This window comes from Tachypleus tridentatus, chromosome 7 (genome assembly GCF_004210375.1).
Source record: "Tachypleus tridentatus isolate NWPU-2018 chromosome 7, ASM421037v1, whole genome shotgun sequence".
NCBI classification, from domain to species: Eukaryota; Metazoa; Arthropoda; class Merostomata; order Xiphosura; family Limulidae; genus Tachypleus; species Tachypleus tridentatus.
The window spans coordinates 51,410,703-51,429,888 of NC_134831.1; the positions used below are offsets into that span (position 1 = coordinate 51,410,703).

The window sequence follows — 19,186 nt, forward strand, 5'->3', positions numbered from 1 at the left end:
GTTAAAAGACTCTTAACTCTCTTGTTGCAATTCAGTTGAAAGAAGGAGATTCAGAAGTGTAGAAGGCATCTAAAATTAATCCTTTAGAGAAGACTCATTACAAAAGTTTCACAATGAAATTATCCTAATTCTGCAATTATAAAACCATGCAAGACATGCTCTTGTAGTATTTCAAAGAAATTATCTGTAGTGTTGAACTGTAGTAGTAAAGTATGTTTCAAGCTATGACTGTCCTGTGACTAGTCATGCACTCTAACGGTAGTAAAGAAAGTGTTAAACAGCTTCTCACCAATAGCAACCAAACATCAAAGCATTTCATTATATGTACCACAGAAAATGTCTTTAGAATTGAAACAAGATAATTCACATGGATATAGGCCTACAATAGTGACACAACAGCTGTGTTAACAAGCTTCTTCCATATCTGAGTGGAACATCAACTTTCAAAAGCTTACATCTGGCAAATGATACATGTAAGTATATCATCACATTTGACAAAACATTTGTCTACTTTTCCCAGGCAATTTATTGTCATTCTGCTGGTGATAAAATATTCTAAAAAGATATAGAGCATTTTGCAAAATATTTTCCAAAGTATTTATGGAGACTACACAATATAGCTATAATGGTAAATTAAATACATAGAATGTCAAGATGATCTCTGCCACCAAGACAAACCATCTAGCTACATATTTGGCTAAATTTTTACAAATTAAAAGTACAATTGAAATTAATGTTATGTCATTCACGGACACCTCTACGGACTTCTGTACATTTTGGTTCAAGCTGGTCTTTGGAATTCATTATCTGTGCACAGACAATGAAATTAGGAAAACATGTAAAAGAGAAAGAGAATAGGATTTACCTTAGCATATTGCCTAAATTATTCTTGCAATAGAAAAAGCACTTCAAAGCAATAGTCTTTACTGAACTAGAGTTACCACAAGGAACATAATTGGCAGTGGTCAAAAAGTTGTCAGGTTTAATCACTCATATTATAAATACAAACTGTAAGCTCCCATTACATAGTTCTTGTTAATGTGTACACAAGACATCATTGTTTCTTGTACAATAAACTAGTAGCTTAAGTCTACTATTTCAAAATCACAAAACATAATTTTTTTAAATCTAGCCAAGTAGTGTATGGTTCTTATGATTTCAAACAGTTTCTTGAATGTCACTGAATACCATCATCAAATTACTTATATGATAAACCAACTACTGAATATCCCAACCCTCTAATTTAACAGATATGTATTTAATCTAATAAAATAAATATATTGTATAGCTAAATGCAATAAGTTAAAGCACAATGCAACAGAGAATTAAAACTACCAACCTACTTTGGTACCTCTTGACCATTTAACAAGATAAATAAAGATTGGGAATTTAAAAACCTGCAAATAGGGAACACAAAAAAAATACAAAACAAGACTGGAGATATTGTAGATATTATTAACATTATTATATTGTATTTTTTAACAATTTTACTCATGTTCTTTACAAGTCTGATAGATCGCAGTATACAAATAAAGTTTTCAAAATATTTCTTTTCATTACAATACTTATTAGCCTACTAAAAATGAATGTTAAACATACAGTTTTTCAAGCTTTTTTTCTTTCTTTCTAGTAGTAAAAATGGTAATCTTAACACATTGGCTCCCACTAGTAATTTTACAATAACTTTGTTCAGGAAGTGTTTATGTAGCTGTTGTGTCCCAGAGCCAATCCTTTTAAAAGAAAATAGAACATGACTCGCTGGTAGGTCATGTGGGAGCCAACATGTTAAAAATGGTTTTCACATTTCAGCCAGTGATGTATTTCAGCTTATAGTTATATGACATTTGTCCAAACAGATTAGGATGGAGGCTTGTTAAGTTCCAAAATCTTAAAAAAAATGATGTATTGCAATGTTAAAAACAAAAACCCAGTGGAAAAAAAGAAAGTGGAAGAATTACTGTTTACATTATCAAAGAGATTGATGATTTCAATTTAGTAAATCAAAATTACATTTTTTAACAAAACTACTAAGCCATTTACACAAAGAATAAAAAGATATGTTAGAGCACAGAATTAAACAGAGTAACTTTTTGAACATATCTGACTAACACGAGTTATCTTGTTTACAGATAATCTTTCTATATTCACATATGGAATTCCCTCATAAAATATATGTGGTACCTGATGATTGAGAGAATTCAACAAAGATTTTAACAATAATATCAGCATCATCTTCTTCACTCTGTTTCTCTTGGTAAATTATCACCCTGTTAACATTTCCAAATCTTCCACACTCATCTGTTACTTCAGACTCCAGTTCATCATCAAGGTCTTCAACTCCAACCATATTCCGTAACACCACAACAAGTGACTTGAAAAAGCAATAACAAAGAGATGTAGAACATTACAAGAATAATACACACTGAAAATCTTGCATAAATATGTATGTTTTATGGTCTAACCAGTTCAAACTAATTTTTCAAATCAGCAAACTTTACACATAACTGAGTAAACATCATCACATAATGATAAACAGAAATTTATTCTTAGATAAATTAATAGCTATTATCATATATATAAAAATATTTTAAATATTAAATGGTAGATGTACAAAATTCCTCACATAAACTGATGCAGCATTTAAAAAAACGACTGAGAATAAAGCTGAACAAAAATGTAAAAAAAATATGACAATGTGGTAAAATATAACACAACTGACTGCAGTTGAATAAAACAAAAATCATGAAATTCAAACAACCACAAGGACCATGTGAATAACTATTATAAAATAAATTCTTCTGGATTTTCTAAACTAAAACTAACAGAGAAATACAAAACACAGGTACTACACAGGTTTGACTCTGCAAGGACTGTTCAAAATACAGATAAGTTTTAATTTTTTCTTCAATAAAACAGAATTAACAAAAGCTGACATAGACTAAGTCAAACGTAAAAATGATGTACTGCTTGTTTTGCAGTTGGATAATGTAATAAAATAAAAACAGGTTGGTTACCTCTTCATAAGATATGGGCGAATACCCACCACTTGTTACAGAACTTGATCAAACAAATTTATTGAAAAAAAACATCACACATGAAGAATGGATTTTGTGTCAAATATAAGAAATACCTTAATAGAAAATGTCACACTTCCTACTGTGTATAGAATATTCCAGTATAATTTAGTGGAAGTTGCAAGTAAACAATGTACAAAATTTTAGCTTCTACAGACAAAACTTTTAAATATTTACAGGATATATATTAATTGTGATTAGCTTATCCTGAGAAACAGATTGTATTACATATATTTTTGCACATTAAACAAAAGCTCTTCAACAGACAGAGTATTAAAACAGAAAAGTGACAAACCCATAGGATGTAGGTACAGACTTCTGCAACTTTGAACTACCGATTAGAGATAGACAAGGCAGTCAGAAAGTAGCAAAAAGTACAAGAGCTCTTCTAAATTCTTGAACCTAGTAATAGGTTCAACTAATAATAGTTGAAACCAAAATTGAAAATATGGTGTACATTTAGTAGCAGAACATCTTGAACCACAGACTCAAAGCCCAACAAATTATGAAAGAGAAACGTATTACACAGAATGGATCTTTAGTTATGGAAAATATAGCACATATCTAACAAGAATATTAAAAAAAGATTGTTAATTTTAAAACAACATGAACACCTCTTGACGTTTCATCAGCTTTTGCATCAGAATGTGTCGGGCATTAGAGCCTTTAAGCACCATGTTTTCTTGCTGTTGAAGTGTCTGTGGTTCTTGCTCTTCAGCAATCTTCTTGGCCAGCTCTTCTTGTTTCTGTTCAGTTTCTGTTGTAGCTACAGCACTAACTGCAGGAGTCATCTGAGTGGTGCTTGTGGAGACTGACAGCATTTCTGAAGTGACATTAATACCTTGCTGTCCCATATCTGTTTTTACAGGAGGTAAGGTAGTCAATACTGTTGGTGGAGGAATAGTCTTAGCTGGTGTTACACCTGAACAATAAAGTAACTACAAATTAGTTAATGTAACCATTAAATTACACACTTTTCTTTTATTAAAAATTCACCACCAGTTGGCATAAAGCTCAATATAGTGCAACAGGTTATTGGATAGTATATATCTAGGTAATTGTGTGTTTTTACCTATTAAAATATTAAGCATAAAAATAGCTAATAATAAAAATGTGATTAAATTACAAAGAGAAAATATACTGTGGACCTGGCCAACAACTGACTTGATTTAACTACACTATTAATGTATTTTTGTCAAGTTTCTAGTCGTATACAAATAATACCCACATTATGTCACATCATCTGTTTTATATTTTTTTGCCATCTTTAAGTTCAACTCACTAACACAAGGAAACAAAACCATCAGATCAGTCATCTTAACGGGACTGAACAATAATATAACCATGAAGTATTTTGTCATTAAGTTTTGCAGTATAATCAACTAATAACTGTTAATGTTTGTTTTATCATTGTACGTAATAACAGATTGTTTTATTTAACTTCACCTTGTGTCGAACACCAAGGAATTAAACAAGAAGCTTATCAGAAAAGCAACAGATTTCATGGCTCTCCCACTCATAGAGAGCTAACTTTACCTTATCCAGACATAGTAAAACATTCTGACCATTTTACAGCAGGTAAGAATCGATTTGATAATAAATATATAAAAATCTAAATAAAATGCACACAAAGCATTTCCACATTTTTACAATGGTGTCAAGACTAGTAGCAGTAGTAGTAATTGTAGTACCTAGTAATAGTAGTATAACATATATTATATACTAATCTACAATCTTCTAGAAGGGTTATGTAAGGACTAAAATGAAATTCAGTTTTTTTGAAATTAGATATTGAATACAATCCACATCAATGCTTCACAAACATGTTAAATAGATAGCATTGACAGCACATTTATAAATCATAGTAATGTATTAAAAGAACATGATGATACCAGAAATCATAGAAAGAGTAATTAACCAAATTCTTAAATAGCATAACATCAGGAGCTTTCCTGAGGATAGTAGTGTTAATATTAAAGTATTTTGACAAACTGTGTACAGATTTTAACTTTGTTAGATGTTAATAAGTTAACTGAATGCATTGACTATCAAAAGCAAATTTTATGATATATATATCAAAATAATGCAATGTAACAAAAATTTTACTTTTTCATGTTCCTGAGCAGAAAGTGTTATTTCCCAATTGCTTATGCCTAAAGTAAATGGAAAAAGATATATTTTTCTCTTTAAACTTTGCTTTTGTGACTTAGGTAATGAAATTTTTCAAATTTACCCATTTTCCAAAAAATTCCAGGTATATTCAGTACTGAGTAGCTGATAGAGAATTTTCTAGAATGTTGTAGAACTTACAAGAACTTTCCCTAGTAATATATATATACAGGGGCTCATCACTCACCACTTCAGTTTAGTTCCAGCTCCCTAAGTAAACACATACACTTATCTGATTTTATTAGAGACACCATCAAGAAGCTGGAAACATTTTCCAGAAGAGGCATTCCTGATGGGTCTCCAAGGAGGCTTTACTAAGTTTCCTTGTTATCTTTGTCTTTGGGACAGCAGGGATACTGCAGAGCACTACAATAGGAAGCACTGGCCACAATGGACCGAGTTCTCTGTGTGGAGGCACAATGTCAAGTATGAGCCACTAGTGGACCTCCAGAAGGTGTTATTCCCATCATTGCACATAAAACTGGCTTTTACAAAACAATTTGTCACAGCTCTTGACAAGGAGTCTGCAGCCTTCAAGTACCTTCGAGAGTTCTTCCCTAAGCTGTCTAAGGCAAAGGTCAAAGCTGGTGTCTTCGTTGGATTACAAATAAAGAAGATTCTGGAGAGCACAGAATTCCCCAAGAAGCTCAGTAGAAAGGAAAAAAAAAGCTTGGGGCAGCTTTGTTGCAGTGGTTTGGGGCTTCTTGGACAATAACAATGCCAAAAATTATGTGGAACTGGTTGAAACTCTCGTGAAGAACTATGGCAAAATAGGCTGCAGGATGTCCCTGAAAATCTGTACCCTTAACACTCATCTTGATAAATTCATGGAGGACATGGGAGCATACTCAGAGGAGCAAGGAGAGCACTTCCACTAAGATATACTGGACTTTAAATACTACTACCAAGAACTGTATAACGAAACCATGATGGGAGATTATATTTGGGGGCAGATACATGAAAGTGATTTACATTACAGTCGAAAATCTCGAAAAACTACTCACTTCTAAACATTTTTGTATAACTTTAGTATAAATACATGTAAATCTTGATTCATATGGTGTTTTATTCAGACCTTATGCAAATTTGCCCATTTTTACATAGAAAATAAGTTAATTTCCAAATTTCATTATCTAGGTCATGAAAGCAAAGTCTGAAGAAAATAATGGCCTTTTTTTTACTTTTACAACTTAAGCAATTCAGAAATAACACATACTATCCAGGAACAAAATTTGTGTTACATATTGTAATGGATTACATTAAAAGTTATGTTTTAACAGGAAAGCCAGCTATCCTGTAACATGTTCATATGTAGATGGGGTCCCATCATTAAAACTTCCAATGTAAAAGGAAAAGAGTGGTATAATAAGAGAAAGCAGCACCCAGAAATTGCAGATTCACTCCTAGAATTAAGCCAGTTGACATTTAATCTACAATCAGAGCCTGAAACAAATCAGATTTGTATATTTCTTAAAATTAACAAACTGTAGAAAGTGATGACATTAATTTCAGACACAACAAAAAAACAGAAGAACACATTAAAAATGAAGTAGGGAATTTGATGTAGAAGGAACTCAACAATTTCAAAATTATCCTTAAATCATTTGAAAGGAAAAATAAAGTGATATATTTTACAGAGCTACCATTATTTATGACATTAACAGCATTTAAACTTGTTTTATAACCAGATATACCAGTCACCAATATCAGCATTATTAAAATTTTAAAACTTCTGTATTAATAAAATGAAGAGTAAATCTATTTGTACAGAACTTAGCACAGTGATTCAACATTTCAACTTCTACAGTTTTGAGAACATTCCTAACAGTTTTTCCTATCATGTGTATTTTTTTCTAAAATCTTCAGTGATGTGGCCAGAGAGAAATCAGTTCAGAATGACCATGTCAATGGAATTCAGGAAGTATTTTGTGCTGAAAGTAGCTCTGTGGACAAACTGTTTTGAAATTTTTATTGATGGGGCTTCTGATATTCTTGTCAGAGCTAATACTTGGCATTAATACAAAAAACATAATACAGTGAAATTCTACATAAGTGTCACACAACAGGGAGTTATTTCATTTCTGTCAGAGCATGGGGTACATGATTATATGACAAACACATGACAGAGAACTACGGATTTTGAACAAACTACTCCCTGGTGATTCTGTATTAGTTAATGGAGGCTTTGACATCAGAAAAAACTATAGGTCTTTTTTGTGCCAAAGTAAAAATTATAGCACTGCACGAGGGAAAATTTCAGTTGTTCTGAATGAAAATTAAAATGACAATAAAATCAGGATATATAAGGAGTGATGAGGGAAGGGTATCCACAAAACATATTTACAGTAAGGAAAGAAACTTTACCTTTGAACTAGTTATTCAGTAAGGAAATTGAAGCTCCTATTGTAAATAGAATAGTTACTCCATGCTGTTCTCTTATAAGTGTGAATCTATAGTATTTCATTAGCTATAATCAGTTTGTGTATTTCTGTGTATGAAATGCATAGGTATCATAATTTATTGCCATTCATCATGACCATGTTAAAAGTTTATAGATAGCTGCTTTATGCCACTTAAATTTATATTTCGTTTTAATATTCCATCTCACTGTTGTATTAAATATTAACTTTAACAGGATAAGTATTTGTAGAAATAAGTATTTTATGCTAACTTTAAAAATTCTGATAGATGAGTTACTTTAATTTGTACATAACTACATGTCAATGTATGCCACTATTATATTCCCACTTTCAGAAAAAAAAGTTTTCAATATCAGTTGGGTAATGTATTTATAACACTCGATTTAGAAGAAAAAAAATACAATTTCTAGCACTGCCAGACAAAAGGATTAGTTTAATAAAGAATTAAGTAGTCTCTATAGAGGTCACAAAATAAGATCTGAACTTGGTATTTTTGGTATCAACTACATGAAGAAAGATATATAAAATAAAAGAAACAAAATGGATAGCAATAATGCTAAAAAATATTAAAAAGCCATGTATAAACTTGGAAACTTTAATTTCTTTGAGAAATAATATTATATAAAATAAATATACATGAGGGATTATGAACTTGAAAAGACTTATACCTGACATGATTAGTTTTAAATCATAAAATAGAAATGTAGCACCTATTATATCATTTTTTTTATTATATTCTTAATCTATTATATCACTTTCTTTAGTCACATATTTGACTAGTCACCTTATACCACTGTCTATGTTACATTGATGCATGCTTGTTTTAGTGACTTTTCTTCTTCAAGTAAAAATCATTACATTATTTACAAAATATTATTTTCTTTGAGTTATGAGATAATATGAATTTTACAGGTTGTACCTCATTTTTTACTTTATTAGAAATGGTGTCTATCAATTGCAGCTTCTTTGGTAAAAACACAAAGGACTGTTATGTGATTTCCATATGAAAATAAACAATGAAAAAGAATTTCTGAAGCACCACCATCATCATGATTATATACACCCATGATTTTACTTAATGTTAGTACTTTCTTTAATCCATTGATTCCCTATTATCAGACAGGAAAAAGTATTTTCCAAACAAGTTTACAAAGCATTGCCCTCAGAAAAAAACTAATTTTGAGTTTACCATGTTTTTTTGTTTTTTTTTATGAAGATCAATATGTTTATAGTGGTAATCTACCTTAATCCAAACTACAAAGCCTAGATACAACAATTTGACATTAAATTTGATAATAATATTCATGTAACTGTTTTAACCTGCAAATGCTTTCTAAGCATGATTCATTATCTAAATTGTCATATAGTTTTCCATGTCTTTGGCAGTATGGACATCAAATTTCTATGCACCCTTCCACACAATGGTTACAGTGCACAATTCCATCTGGTGATGCACCAAAGAAAGACGTATCAAGGTTAATTATGAGTTCACTAATGGTTAGTTGGCAATTTTAAAGTTTATGCTTTTCAACAGCAACCATCTCATGTTCTCACCCAACATCCATAATAGAAACTCTATTTGTTTTAATATAACAGAATGCCTTAAAGAAACTTTCTGAGGGTTTATCTGGTGATGTCCTATACACTGTTTCAAAACAAAAAGCCGCTACACATCCAGCCCTAAAATTAAACTATTACTTATTTGCTGTTTATACTTTAGTTGCTTTTTAACATTGTCTGCTTGTGTTTAGGTGACTTTTATGGGATTTACTAAGTTTTAATAATGACTAATGAGATCTTCTATAGACATTCCAAAACACCTTTCATCTCTCAATTCTGAAAGAATTAATGAATAATATCTTGTAGAAAAAGGATAGGATTTATCCAGGAGCCAATTCAGGAACTGATGAATGAGTTGCATTCAAGTCAACACTCCACTCATTATTTTTGCTATTTCAGAAGGATCTTTCCCTCTTTCAAGAACAATTTGGATACATATTGCTCCATCAATACTGTACCTAAACTTCCTATATACTCAACACAGTCTTTTACAAAAGGCATTTACATAAAATTTATTATCAGAATCACATGTCAAAATGCTTCTTTGTTTTTATCAACTGTCTGTAAGCATGACCTATACTGGTACTTTTTTTACATGACTGACAAACTACCTATTGGGTGCTCTGCAATAAAAAAAAATCAATGTAAACATCAACAGTTTGATACAAAAATTGTTAAAAAAAAGGCTTAAATATTTGGTGTGGAAGTTATAATGATAGATTACTTTAGTGAGTACAATATCAAGGGTAGATGTAATTTTGGCTAATGTATCAGATAACCAACATATGACTTACCTGTTATTAAGCCTGGTGCACTAGCTGCCATAACAGCTTGAGGTAAAACTGTAGTTGTTATGAGGCCAGGAGAACCTATTGTAGGAATGGTCAGTCCTGGTGGAGGAATGGTTGCAGTCTGAGCAACTGTCAGTCCAGATCCTGAAATGGCAACTGCAGTAGGAATTGCTAAACCAGGTGGAGGAATTGTTGAAGCCACAACAGGTGATACGGAATTTGGAACAGCTAGTCCAGGAGGAGGTATTGTTACTGTCTGACCAATGGTCAAACCAGTGCTGGATAGAGAGACTGGTGATGGTATAGCTAACCCAGGAGGTGGAATTGTAGCTGGTGGGGGAATGGTCAGTCCTGGAACGGCTACAATAGGATTTACTTGTGGGAGAGATACAGAATTTCCTAGACCAAGGGCCTAAAAATAATAACAAGCAAGAAGATTTTCCTATGTAAATAAACTGTTATAACCCACTAATTTGTTTCCAAACAAACTAAGAGGAATGTGAGAAAAATTAATATGTAAAGATATATTTGTGAAAAAAGGAAAATAATTCTACAGAAGTGAAAAACCTTGTCAACTTTTTGAAAATTTACACACTCACAAAGTGCAGCTCCTAAGAAATAACTGATGGTAAAAAAATGGTTCATAAACATTTTAAATAAATGAGAAAATAGTAATTACGTAAAAAAGTCAGACAAAAAATTAACTTATCATCCACAACAACTGTTCTTAAAAATGAGAAACTTCTGAGAAAAATAATTTTTACAATTAGTAAGTTTTATACACACACACACACACACACACACACACACAATAAAGATGTTTTAGACTTTAGTACTTTACCTCCACAGTTTTTGAGTAATGCTTAAATATTATTTATTATTCCTCCGTATTTACTGGTTAGCAAAGTTTTCCTTTTTAAAAACAAATATTAACTTCCAATCAGAGTAAACTACCTATTTAGATCAAAAACAAATATAAAGCCAGTAATGAATACAGCCAATTAAATAGACTGTTCATAACATTATTACTTATAAAGATTAGAATGCATTATGTCATCAGCTGGTTGCCTCACTGTGGAAAATATTTTCAGCCAGAAACCCAATTTTAAATGGAACATAACACCTCCATACTTACAATTCTGACACAAAACAGGAATACAATATTTTACTTGTAATAAAATAAACCTATTTCTACTATTATTAATACTAAATTAACTATACATTTAATCCTACCAGAGTGTTAGAAGCTACAGCATCCATAGCTTGTATCTTGGCAGTTGCTGCTGCAGCTGCTACAGCTGCTGCAGTTGGTAGAGCACCACTTGAGCTTGGTGTCTGTAAAGCATTAGGTGGAGTTATAGCCTGAAAATAAGAACAAAGAAGAAATGTAAAAATATGAAGAATGGCACACAAATGTATTAGTGTTTAGATATAATTATATTAACACAACTTTTCCTTGATCAGTGCTGGCTGATTTAATATATTAAATGATGTAACCAATCACCTGCTGGGATGACATTGACTAGTGCCCTATAAACTAATTAATTAATGAAAATTACACTTAACCAATTAACAGAAATTACTGTATCTGATTATTACCATTTTTGATCATTCTAATGATCAGTTGGATTCTTATGAAAGTAATTAACCATTCAACTATTTAATTATCTTTAATATCCAAGAAATCAAAATGTTTCTGGTTGGTTGTTTTCTTTGTTGTTAAGCATAAAGCTACATAATGGATAGATGGAGAGGATGCTTCATGACTTGATAATTTTGGGGTTGATTCCTGTTGTCATTAATTTTACTCATTCTGTTTGACATTTCAAAGTTACTACAGCTATTTGACACTCTCACTATTTATTAGATGCTGATTAAAAGGAAAAATAACTAACAGTAGCAACCACAAACTGTCTGGTTGATTAAGTATTAAATAATGTATAAATTCACTTTTTTACAATGTTATGTTTTTAACTTATAATAGCATAACTGTACTTTTTAATGTTAAACAAAAGCAAAAAACTGGGGAGGAGTCCAGATATCCCAGCCATTTTCGTTCCAAATATAAATAACTGTATACTTTAATGTTATGTAAACAGAAGCTGATTAAGGAAAGGGTTCCAATGTTGTCAAACCACCACCCCTTCCATCTATTTGTTTCAAAAATTAATAACCATATTATTTAATGTTGTATAAGTAAGTACAACATCTTAGATCACCCCATTTCTCATGGATTTCTAACAACATTTAATATAACTTGAAAAATTCATGAATCATATGTTTAAAATATATTTAACATAGGTACACCATTTAGTGAGCTTTAACATTTCTCAGTTTAATTTTTTATAATAATTAGTATTGTTCATTAAAGATCATGTATTGTAAATGGTGTCACATTAAGTGGTTTAATCATTTACTAATAAAGCAGCTTTGAAAGCAGCTATAAGGAAAGCTTAATAAATATGAATAGACTAAGAATGAACCTATCAAGCATTAACAAAGAAAATGTACAGGTCGAAGAATTCTTTTCTTTGCCGAAGGGTTGCACATCACTCCAGAGATACTGTAATATGTCCCAAAGCATCTTTGATTTTGCTGAGATGAATAATAAATGATAAAAGACAAGAAAGAAAAATAAAAACATTAAAATTAACATCTGTAATTATAAATATAATGAAAAAAAAATTAGATATTCTACAAACAAGTAAAAGGTTTATTCCTTCTTTTTCTTAACTTTAATAATTTCACTGAATTGTACATTGATGAAAATAGCTACAGTTAGTGATAAAGAAAACAAAAAATAAAAATATAAAGATTTACCTTAAAAAAACAAAAAAAACTTCTAATATTAATTTAGAAAGTTCTAGAGATTATGTAATTAAATATGAAAACTACAAGGTGATGAAAAAGAAAATATTTTTATTTTTAAAATAAAAATCATCTTGCACTTGATTTGTTAGGAGTTCGAGTGTAAGCAACAACAATAAATAACATTTTTAGCAAAAATACTTAATTATAATCATGTCATTATTTGTGTACAACATACTTACAATATTTAAAAATGTATTTCTAGTTTTTGAAAGGATATGCTAAGAAACCTCAGACAGAGTTACAGTACACATTGTTGCATAAGTGAAATTCCTGATATGTCATTCTGTAACTTACCTGAGCCTACTATGAGAGGGTTAAGAGAGTAAAAATTTCCAATGTTTGAAATAGGTTTTGTCATAATCAAGTTTAAAGTGTTTTTCTAGACAATATATATACAGTACAAAACAAAGAAGTCACATTACCCAAGACTGCTTAAGACTTAAATAAAAGTATCAAACATATCAAGAAAAATTTTTCTTTTTTTGTAATACCCTCAAACATGAAACAAAAACCAATATAAAATTATGCTTTTACAGTAATTTTACATTATTTCAAATTTATTAATATACTAATAAGAGAAGAAATTATCTTCAGAAAATATGGTCTGTGTGTGACCTTTTGGAGCAATTCAAAAGTAAATACTTCTTTAGGATGGAAACCTAACAAAAGCATAAGAAAATGCAAAACATGACAGTTATTCAACTCATGAAGCATTCAAATTTTGTATAAGAAACTACATTTTATATCCTGTCCAAATATTCATAAAATTATGAACTAACACTTACTCTTCCAACTCTAAGATATTGGCCCCCAAGATCAAACAAGTTCATGGACGACACAGCATCTTGAGCTGACTGGGAACTTTCATACTCTATAAAGCCATATCCCCTAATGAAAGTAAAACAGATATATTAATGTGACATTTCTGAAAATTTTCACAACATTCATGTAAAAATGCTATTAATTACAAGCAGTAGCTTGTTTCAAAAATTGTTTCAATGTTTCAAAAAGTTATTACAAGTTTATTGAACTTTAAAAAGACTGGGAGGCACTGACATCTCTCAACTTTTCCTTTACTTATTTTGTAAAACTTTCAAAATTTTATTAAGAAATTCTGTTTTGAGAAAACCAAAAATGTTTCTTTTGCTATTATAATTTAATTTTATTTATTGCTGATCACATTCAAACACACAATTTGTTTGAATTCTATTGACATTCAGCAATGTTTATTTTGATACATTTAACTGGCCAGTAACAGTGATCACCATTTTTAGCTGTATGTATATAAACATGCAACATTTGATTGATGATACACAACTTGACTTGTTACAATGACTAGGTACCAATTTTACTGCTACCAATATTCTTGGTTTAGATCAGTTTATATCTAATAGTCTCTTTTCAATAAATAATAAGTTCCTTTACTTGTTTATATTGTTTTATTATAATATATTTAAAATTAATACACAAAATGAGTTAGTTATATATTTGACTTATTGAAATATTCTGCCTTCATCTAAAGTAATCTCTAAACATAAGTTAGTTTACCTTATGACTTATTATACAAGAAAATTTCCATATCTTTCAAAGTAATGTAATTTTAAGAAAACACTTTTCAGGATGACAAAGAATGTCTAAAAATACTGTAAAAAATCCTGTATCTATGGTTTGTTCCTCAAACTTATTAACTCCTTACTGAATCCCATCCTTCTCTGCAGAAACTACATTTAATGATCTTTCTACAAATCCATAAGTTACATCTTACAATTACATCATGTAAATAATTTATACTCTATACTATCTAGTGGTATTGAAACTTTATCTGTATCTGTTTTCAAACTAGTTCTTCATTATTAGTTATTCACACCACATGCTGTGTGTGATATCACAAAAAGGTGGTAAACTTATATGAGGATTGATCATTTTTTAACAAATAAATATTTATAGTTTTGAATGAATAAAAAAGTACTGATAAGTGTTTTGATAACACGTTAGACTCAGTGGAGCTATGCACAAATACAAGTTTGAACTTTTTCTCACCTTTCTTTGCAAATAACACAAATATAAAAATAAAATGATAAAATTTCAATTTCACAAAATTTTTGAGAAAAAGACTTGAAATAGTTAGAATCAGTATTGTACTTAAAGTTCTGAGTTTTTATATAGGTGTGTACTTTATACCTAAAAGATGTTCACCTAACCTGGATGGGATTAAAATAAAAACAGATTCTACACTACTTGGCTTATTAAATTGTCATCATCAGGAGTAAACACATCTGGAAATACAATTACAATCACTGTATGTCTATAAAAGATTGGTTTGAATTTCACACAATGCAACTTGAGGGCTATCTGCACTAGCTGTTCCTAACTTAGCAGTGTAAGACTAGAGGGAAAGCAGCTAGTCATCACCACCCATCACCAACTCTTGTGCTACTCTTTTACCAATGAATAGTGGGACTGACCATAACATTATAACACCCCTGTGGCTGAAAGGGTGAGCATGTTTGGTGTGATGGGGATTCAAAGCCCCAACCCTTGGATCACGAGGCCTTAACCACCTGGCCATGCCGGGTTGTCTATAAAGGAATTGACTAAAACTAGTATAATATCACACAATTTTGTCAGCTGTTATGCAAGTCTGCATCTATATTCAAAACTTTATTGATTATATTATTAGTATTATGAATAAAATGTGACTCGAGAATACAAATATAAACAATATCATATTTCTGAAATGAGCCAGGGTAAAAAGAATAAAATCTCACATTTTCCTCTTTGACAACCTTGACTTGTACAGAGCTTATTGTCGATGCTCTTACTGCCATTCAGTTTGTGCACTCAAGCATTGAACAGTTACATTTTGCATCAAGTAAACTGGACTTGAATGTTTGGAAAAACAACAGAAATACATTGCGTGGCAAAATTGACATTCTAGCAAACAAAGATGAAAGCAGATATGTTGAAAGTAACAACTAGTTATAAGATGCACTTTTGTTTTTGATCTGTGTTCTGACTGGCTTTACTGCTAGCATTGGTTTCCACAAATGTTCAAAGTCCTTATAAGTTAATCATCATAATTATACAAAGGTAAATGGTGTAGGAGAGAGGAGATTCTTAGCCACGGTTCCTATTTTATTCACATTTATCACCTGAGCTAAACCTATTTATAGTACACAACCACCTGCAACAACAATAAAGAGGAATACATGAATTTTTAGCAAAATGCATGTTTAACATTAATATAATAGTAATCATTGTCACAAAATATAATTTGCTACAATCTGCAAAATGGCAGAAGTGTTATTTCAATCCACTAAATTCTTTTTCAGTTAAATTAATGTTTGAACAGGGGTAAAAATATATAATGTCATAGATCTTTATAGTAATTAATGTTTATTTAATTGATATTTTAGTGTGACCAATATTAAGATGTCAATTTAAATAAGGGAAGTTGAGGTAAAACTCAATTTCTTACAAGAAAAAGCACATGGTTCAAAGATTAAAATGTTTTTGAAAATATTTGGTTGATATACTCTAAGTAAATGGTAAATTGATCTTTGTATATTTAATATTCATTTTAATTAGCCAGGCTAATAATGTTTAGTAAAAATTTTCAATCAATGACAGGAGCTTTAAGATAATTCAATTTCAAACATAAATCCAAATGAACAGAAAAAATAATTAAAGCTGGATTAACAAATGAGACTGAGGGTGAAGAATCTTTCATGTAATGGTCTTGTAATAATAGTGATTTAAAGATACACAGGTGTGGTTCTTGAAAACCAATTTAGATTCTCATTCAGTATGAAATATCATTTCTATTTCAAGAGTAAAATTAAGTATATTTTACTTAAATACAAAGGAAAGCTATCTTTTTCTATATCAGCATGTAACAAATGTATCATTCAGCCAAACACAAAGCAGAAGTTTCAAAGTAATAAAAAAAATGAACTTTAAATATGTTAAAGGGGAAACCACCTGACAATTACAGTCTAGATAAAGAAATAACATCAATAACTTCAATAGATGGATAGTTTAAAGCCATTAAGCAAGAGATACACGTTTATGAACTGAAATAGATAGAATATTCATCACAGAAACAATTGGTCTACAAGGAATGTATTTTATTATTTTTAGTTTTCGTAATGGACATGGTTCATATAATTCAAGAATGTTGGTATTAATATCTTTTATCCAATTACGAGTGAAATTATTACAAGACTTAATGTATTTCTAGGTAATATTCATAGAAACTTTGAGTCAAGATATTAGATTCATCATTCAGAACTAAATTCAATCCACTGTCATATTTTTACCTATTTGAAATGACTTCTTCACTAATGTTAGCAATAAGCATCTCAAAATCAAATTACAATCTTGAAACATGATGTGCACATGAGGATATTCAATGTCATGAGAAATTTATTTCCTTTTTTTTCACTCAAGTTTTCTTGTCTAACCAAATAGCTTTCTAGATTTTACATTTTAGTTATTTTTATAACAATAAATAAAAAATATATGTAAAAAACAAATAATTTAATACTCATGTCTAGGATTCAGAGGTTTTGTTGTAAACTGATGAAGCATTGTAGGCCTGTATTTTTGTTATAACAATAGTGAATCAAAATATTAAAGTTTATCCTTAACTAAAAACAAAATGTCCTAAAAATAGTTTTAATTGGCTTCCTATTTAAGCCCTAAATATGTTCAAAAATTCAATTAGCTTCTCACGCTAAACACCAAAAACAAACAAACAATGAAACTGAGGTACCTGAAGAAACTAGCTTCCAAATGAATCTTGTAAAGGATGAGTGTGTGTTTTTTTATAGCAAAGCCACATTGGGCTATCTGATGAGTCCACCAAGGGGAATCAAATCCCTGATTTTAGCATTGTAAATCCGTAGACTTACCACTGTACTAGTAGGGGACAAATTTGTAAAGAATAATATACTTTTTCTGTTGGTTATATATCACTCAACAGCAAATGTCAAAGAGGTGTATACTTTTTCATAATGCTAACAAAGAACAAGTAACCAGTAAAACTGATAGGTACACACACAAAAAAAATTCTTAGCTAGAGTGGCACAAAGAATAGCACATACCTCCTTCAAACAGAATTGATCATATTTGGATATCAAAAAACATAAAAATGTATTAATATGATCACTATTACCAATGAACACAAACCATTTTTTGCAAACAAGTACAAAATAATATTCTTCACATGTCTACAAAGTTTTATCAACATACAATCATTTTTGACTGAGTAATAGAACAGAATTAATATGAAAAATCAGTATCCCATGTTAACAAGTAGTGATTTTCTTTTATTTTTGTGACCTTGACCATCCAAAAACTAACCACTTCTAGGTACTTCATAGTCCAAATGTATACCAGCTTTCCTCAAAATTTATTCAGCTGTTTTTGAGAAATCCTACTCTCAAACACATACACACAATGGCGAACACATTGTTCATCTGTCCATCCTTAGTGGCAGAGGTAATTATGTAAATACTAAAAATATTACTATTAAATACATTTTTGAAAAAAACCACTATTTATAGCTTCAATCACCCATGTGGCAAGGGCAGGTATTGTGCAACTATTCCTGTAAATAACAATATTTTGCATTATCTCAATAATTGGTTCAAGTACTCAGTGAGTATTCTTAGATTTTTTTGCTGTATTTTAATAAATAGAAACAAAACATAAATTATAAACTTCTCAGCTTAGAGTAATAAAACTTCAATAAAAATAAAACATCTATGATTTCACTACCTGAAGTGTAGTGTGAAATATAACACACAAACATAAACACATACATAATTAAATTACATGCAAAAGTAAAATTGCACCTATAAAAATGAAAATATAAGTCAATTTAAAGTTACAAGTGAACCAGAGTTATCGATAATAAAACTACATAAAAATATATCAACCTGTTACCAATAATAAAAAGCCAGAACTTTCAAGTTCTGTGAAAGTTAAAGATATAGAAACACTACAAAAACAATGTACAAGTTCAAGTGAAATTAACTCTGTTATTCAACAAAAATCACTTTAAAGTGTACACAGGTGACAATTTATGGAAGATCCATCTTCACAGGTACCAAAACTGTTTTAAATATTGCAATAAACTCTTGAACTTCTGACACAATACAACAATGATTAGTGCTTGTTAGATCAGTTGACCAACAAGTAGTAAAAGTAAAGAGTCTGCCTGCAAGAACTGCTCAATTCAGTAACAAGAATAACTCAGTATTCTCTTTGAAAAACATACTGTTGCCTCAGTAAAAGA

General features: G+C 30.3%; 1 protein-coding gene across 10 annotated transcripts in view; it reads right to left on the reverse strand.

Annotated features, from left to right (window-relative positions):
* The window catches only part of LOC143255642 (poly(U)-binding-splicing factor PUF60-like), a 67,416-nt gene that overhangs the window by 3,618 nt on the left and 44,612 nt on the right, over positions 1-19,186 (reverse strand). For 7 of the 10 annotated variants that reach the window (XM_076511618.1, XM_076511617.1, XM_076511625.1 and 4 more), the window contains 6 exons: positions 13,671-13,773; positions 12,526-12,609; positions 11,248-11,376; positions 10,018-10,426; positions 3,689-3,996; positions 2,182-2,371 (listed from right to left, as the gene is read on the reverse strand). In XM_076511618.1, coding sequence (XP_076367733.1) covers positions 2,182-2,371; positions 3,689-3,996; positions 10,018-10,426; positions 11,248-11,376; positions 12,526-12,609; positions 13,671-13,773 — 1,223 coding nt within the window. Of the gene's footprint in view, positions 1-1,599; positions 1,888-2,181; positions 2,372-3,688; positions 3,997-10,017; positions 10,427-11,247; positions 11,377-12,525; positions 12,610-13,670; positions 13,774-19,186 lie in introns of all 10 variants that reach the window. The other 3 variants (XM_076511619.1, XM_076511626.1, XR_013030774.1) reach the window with 2 other exon arrangements.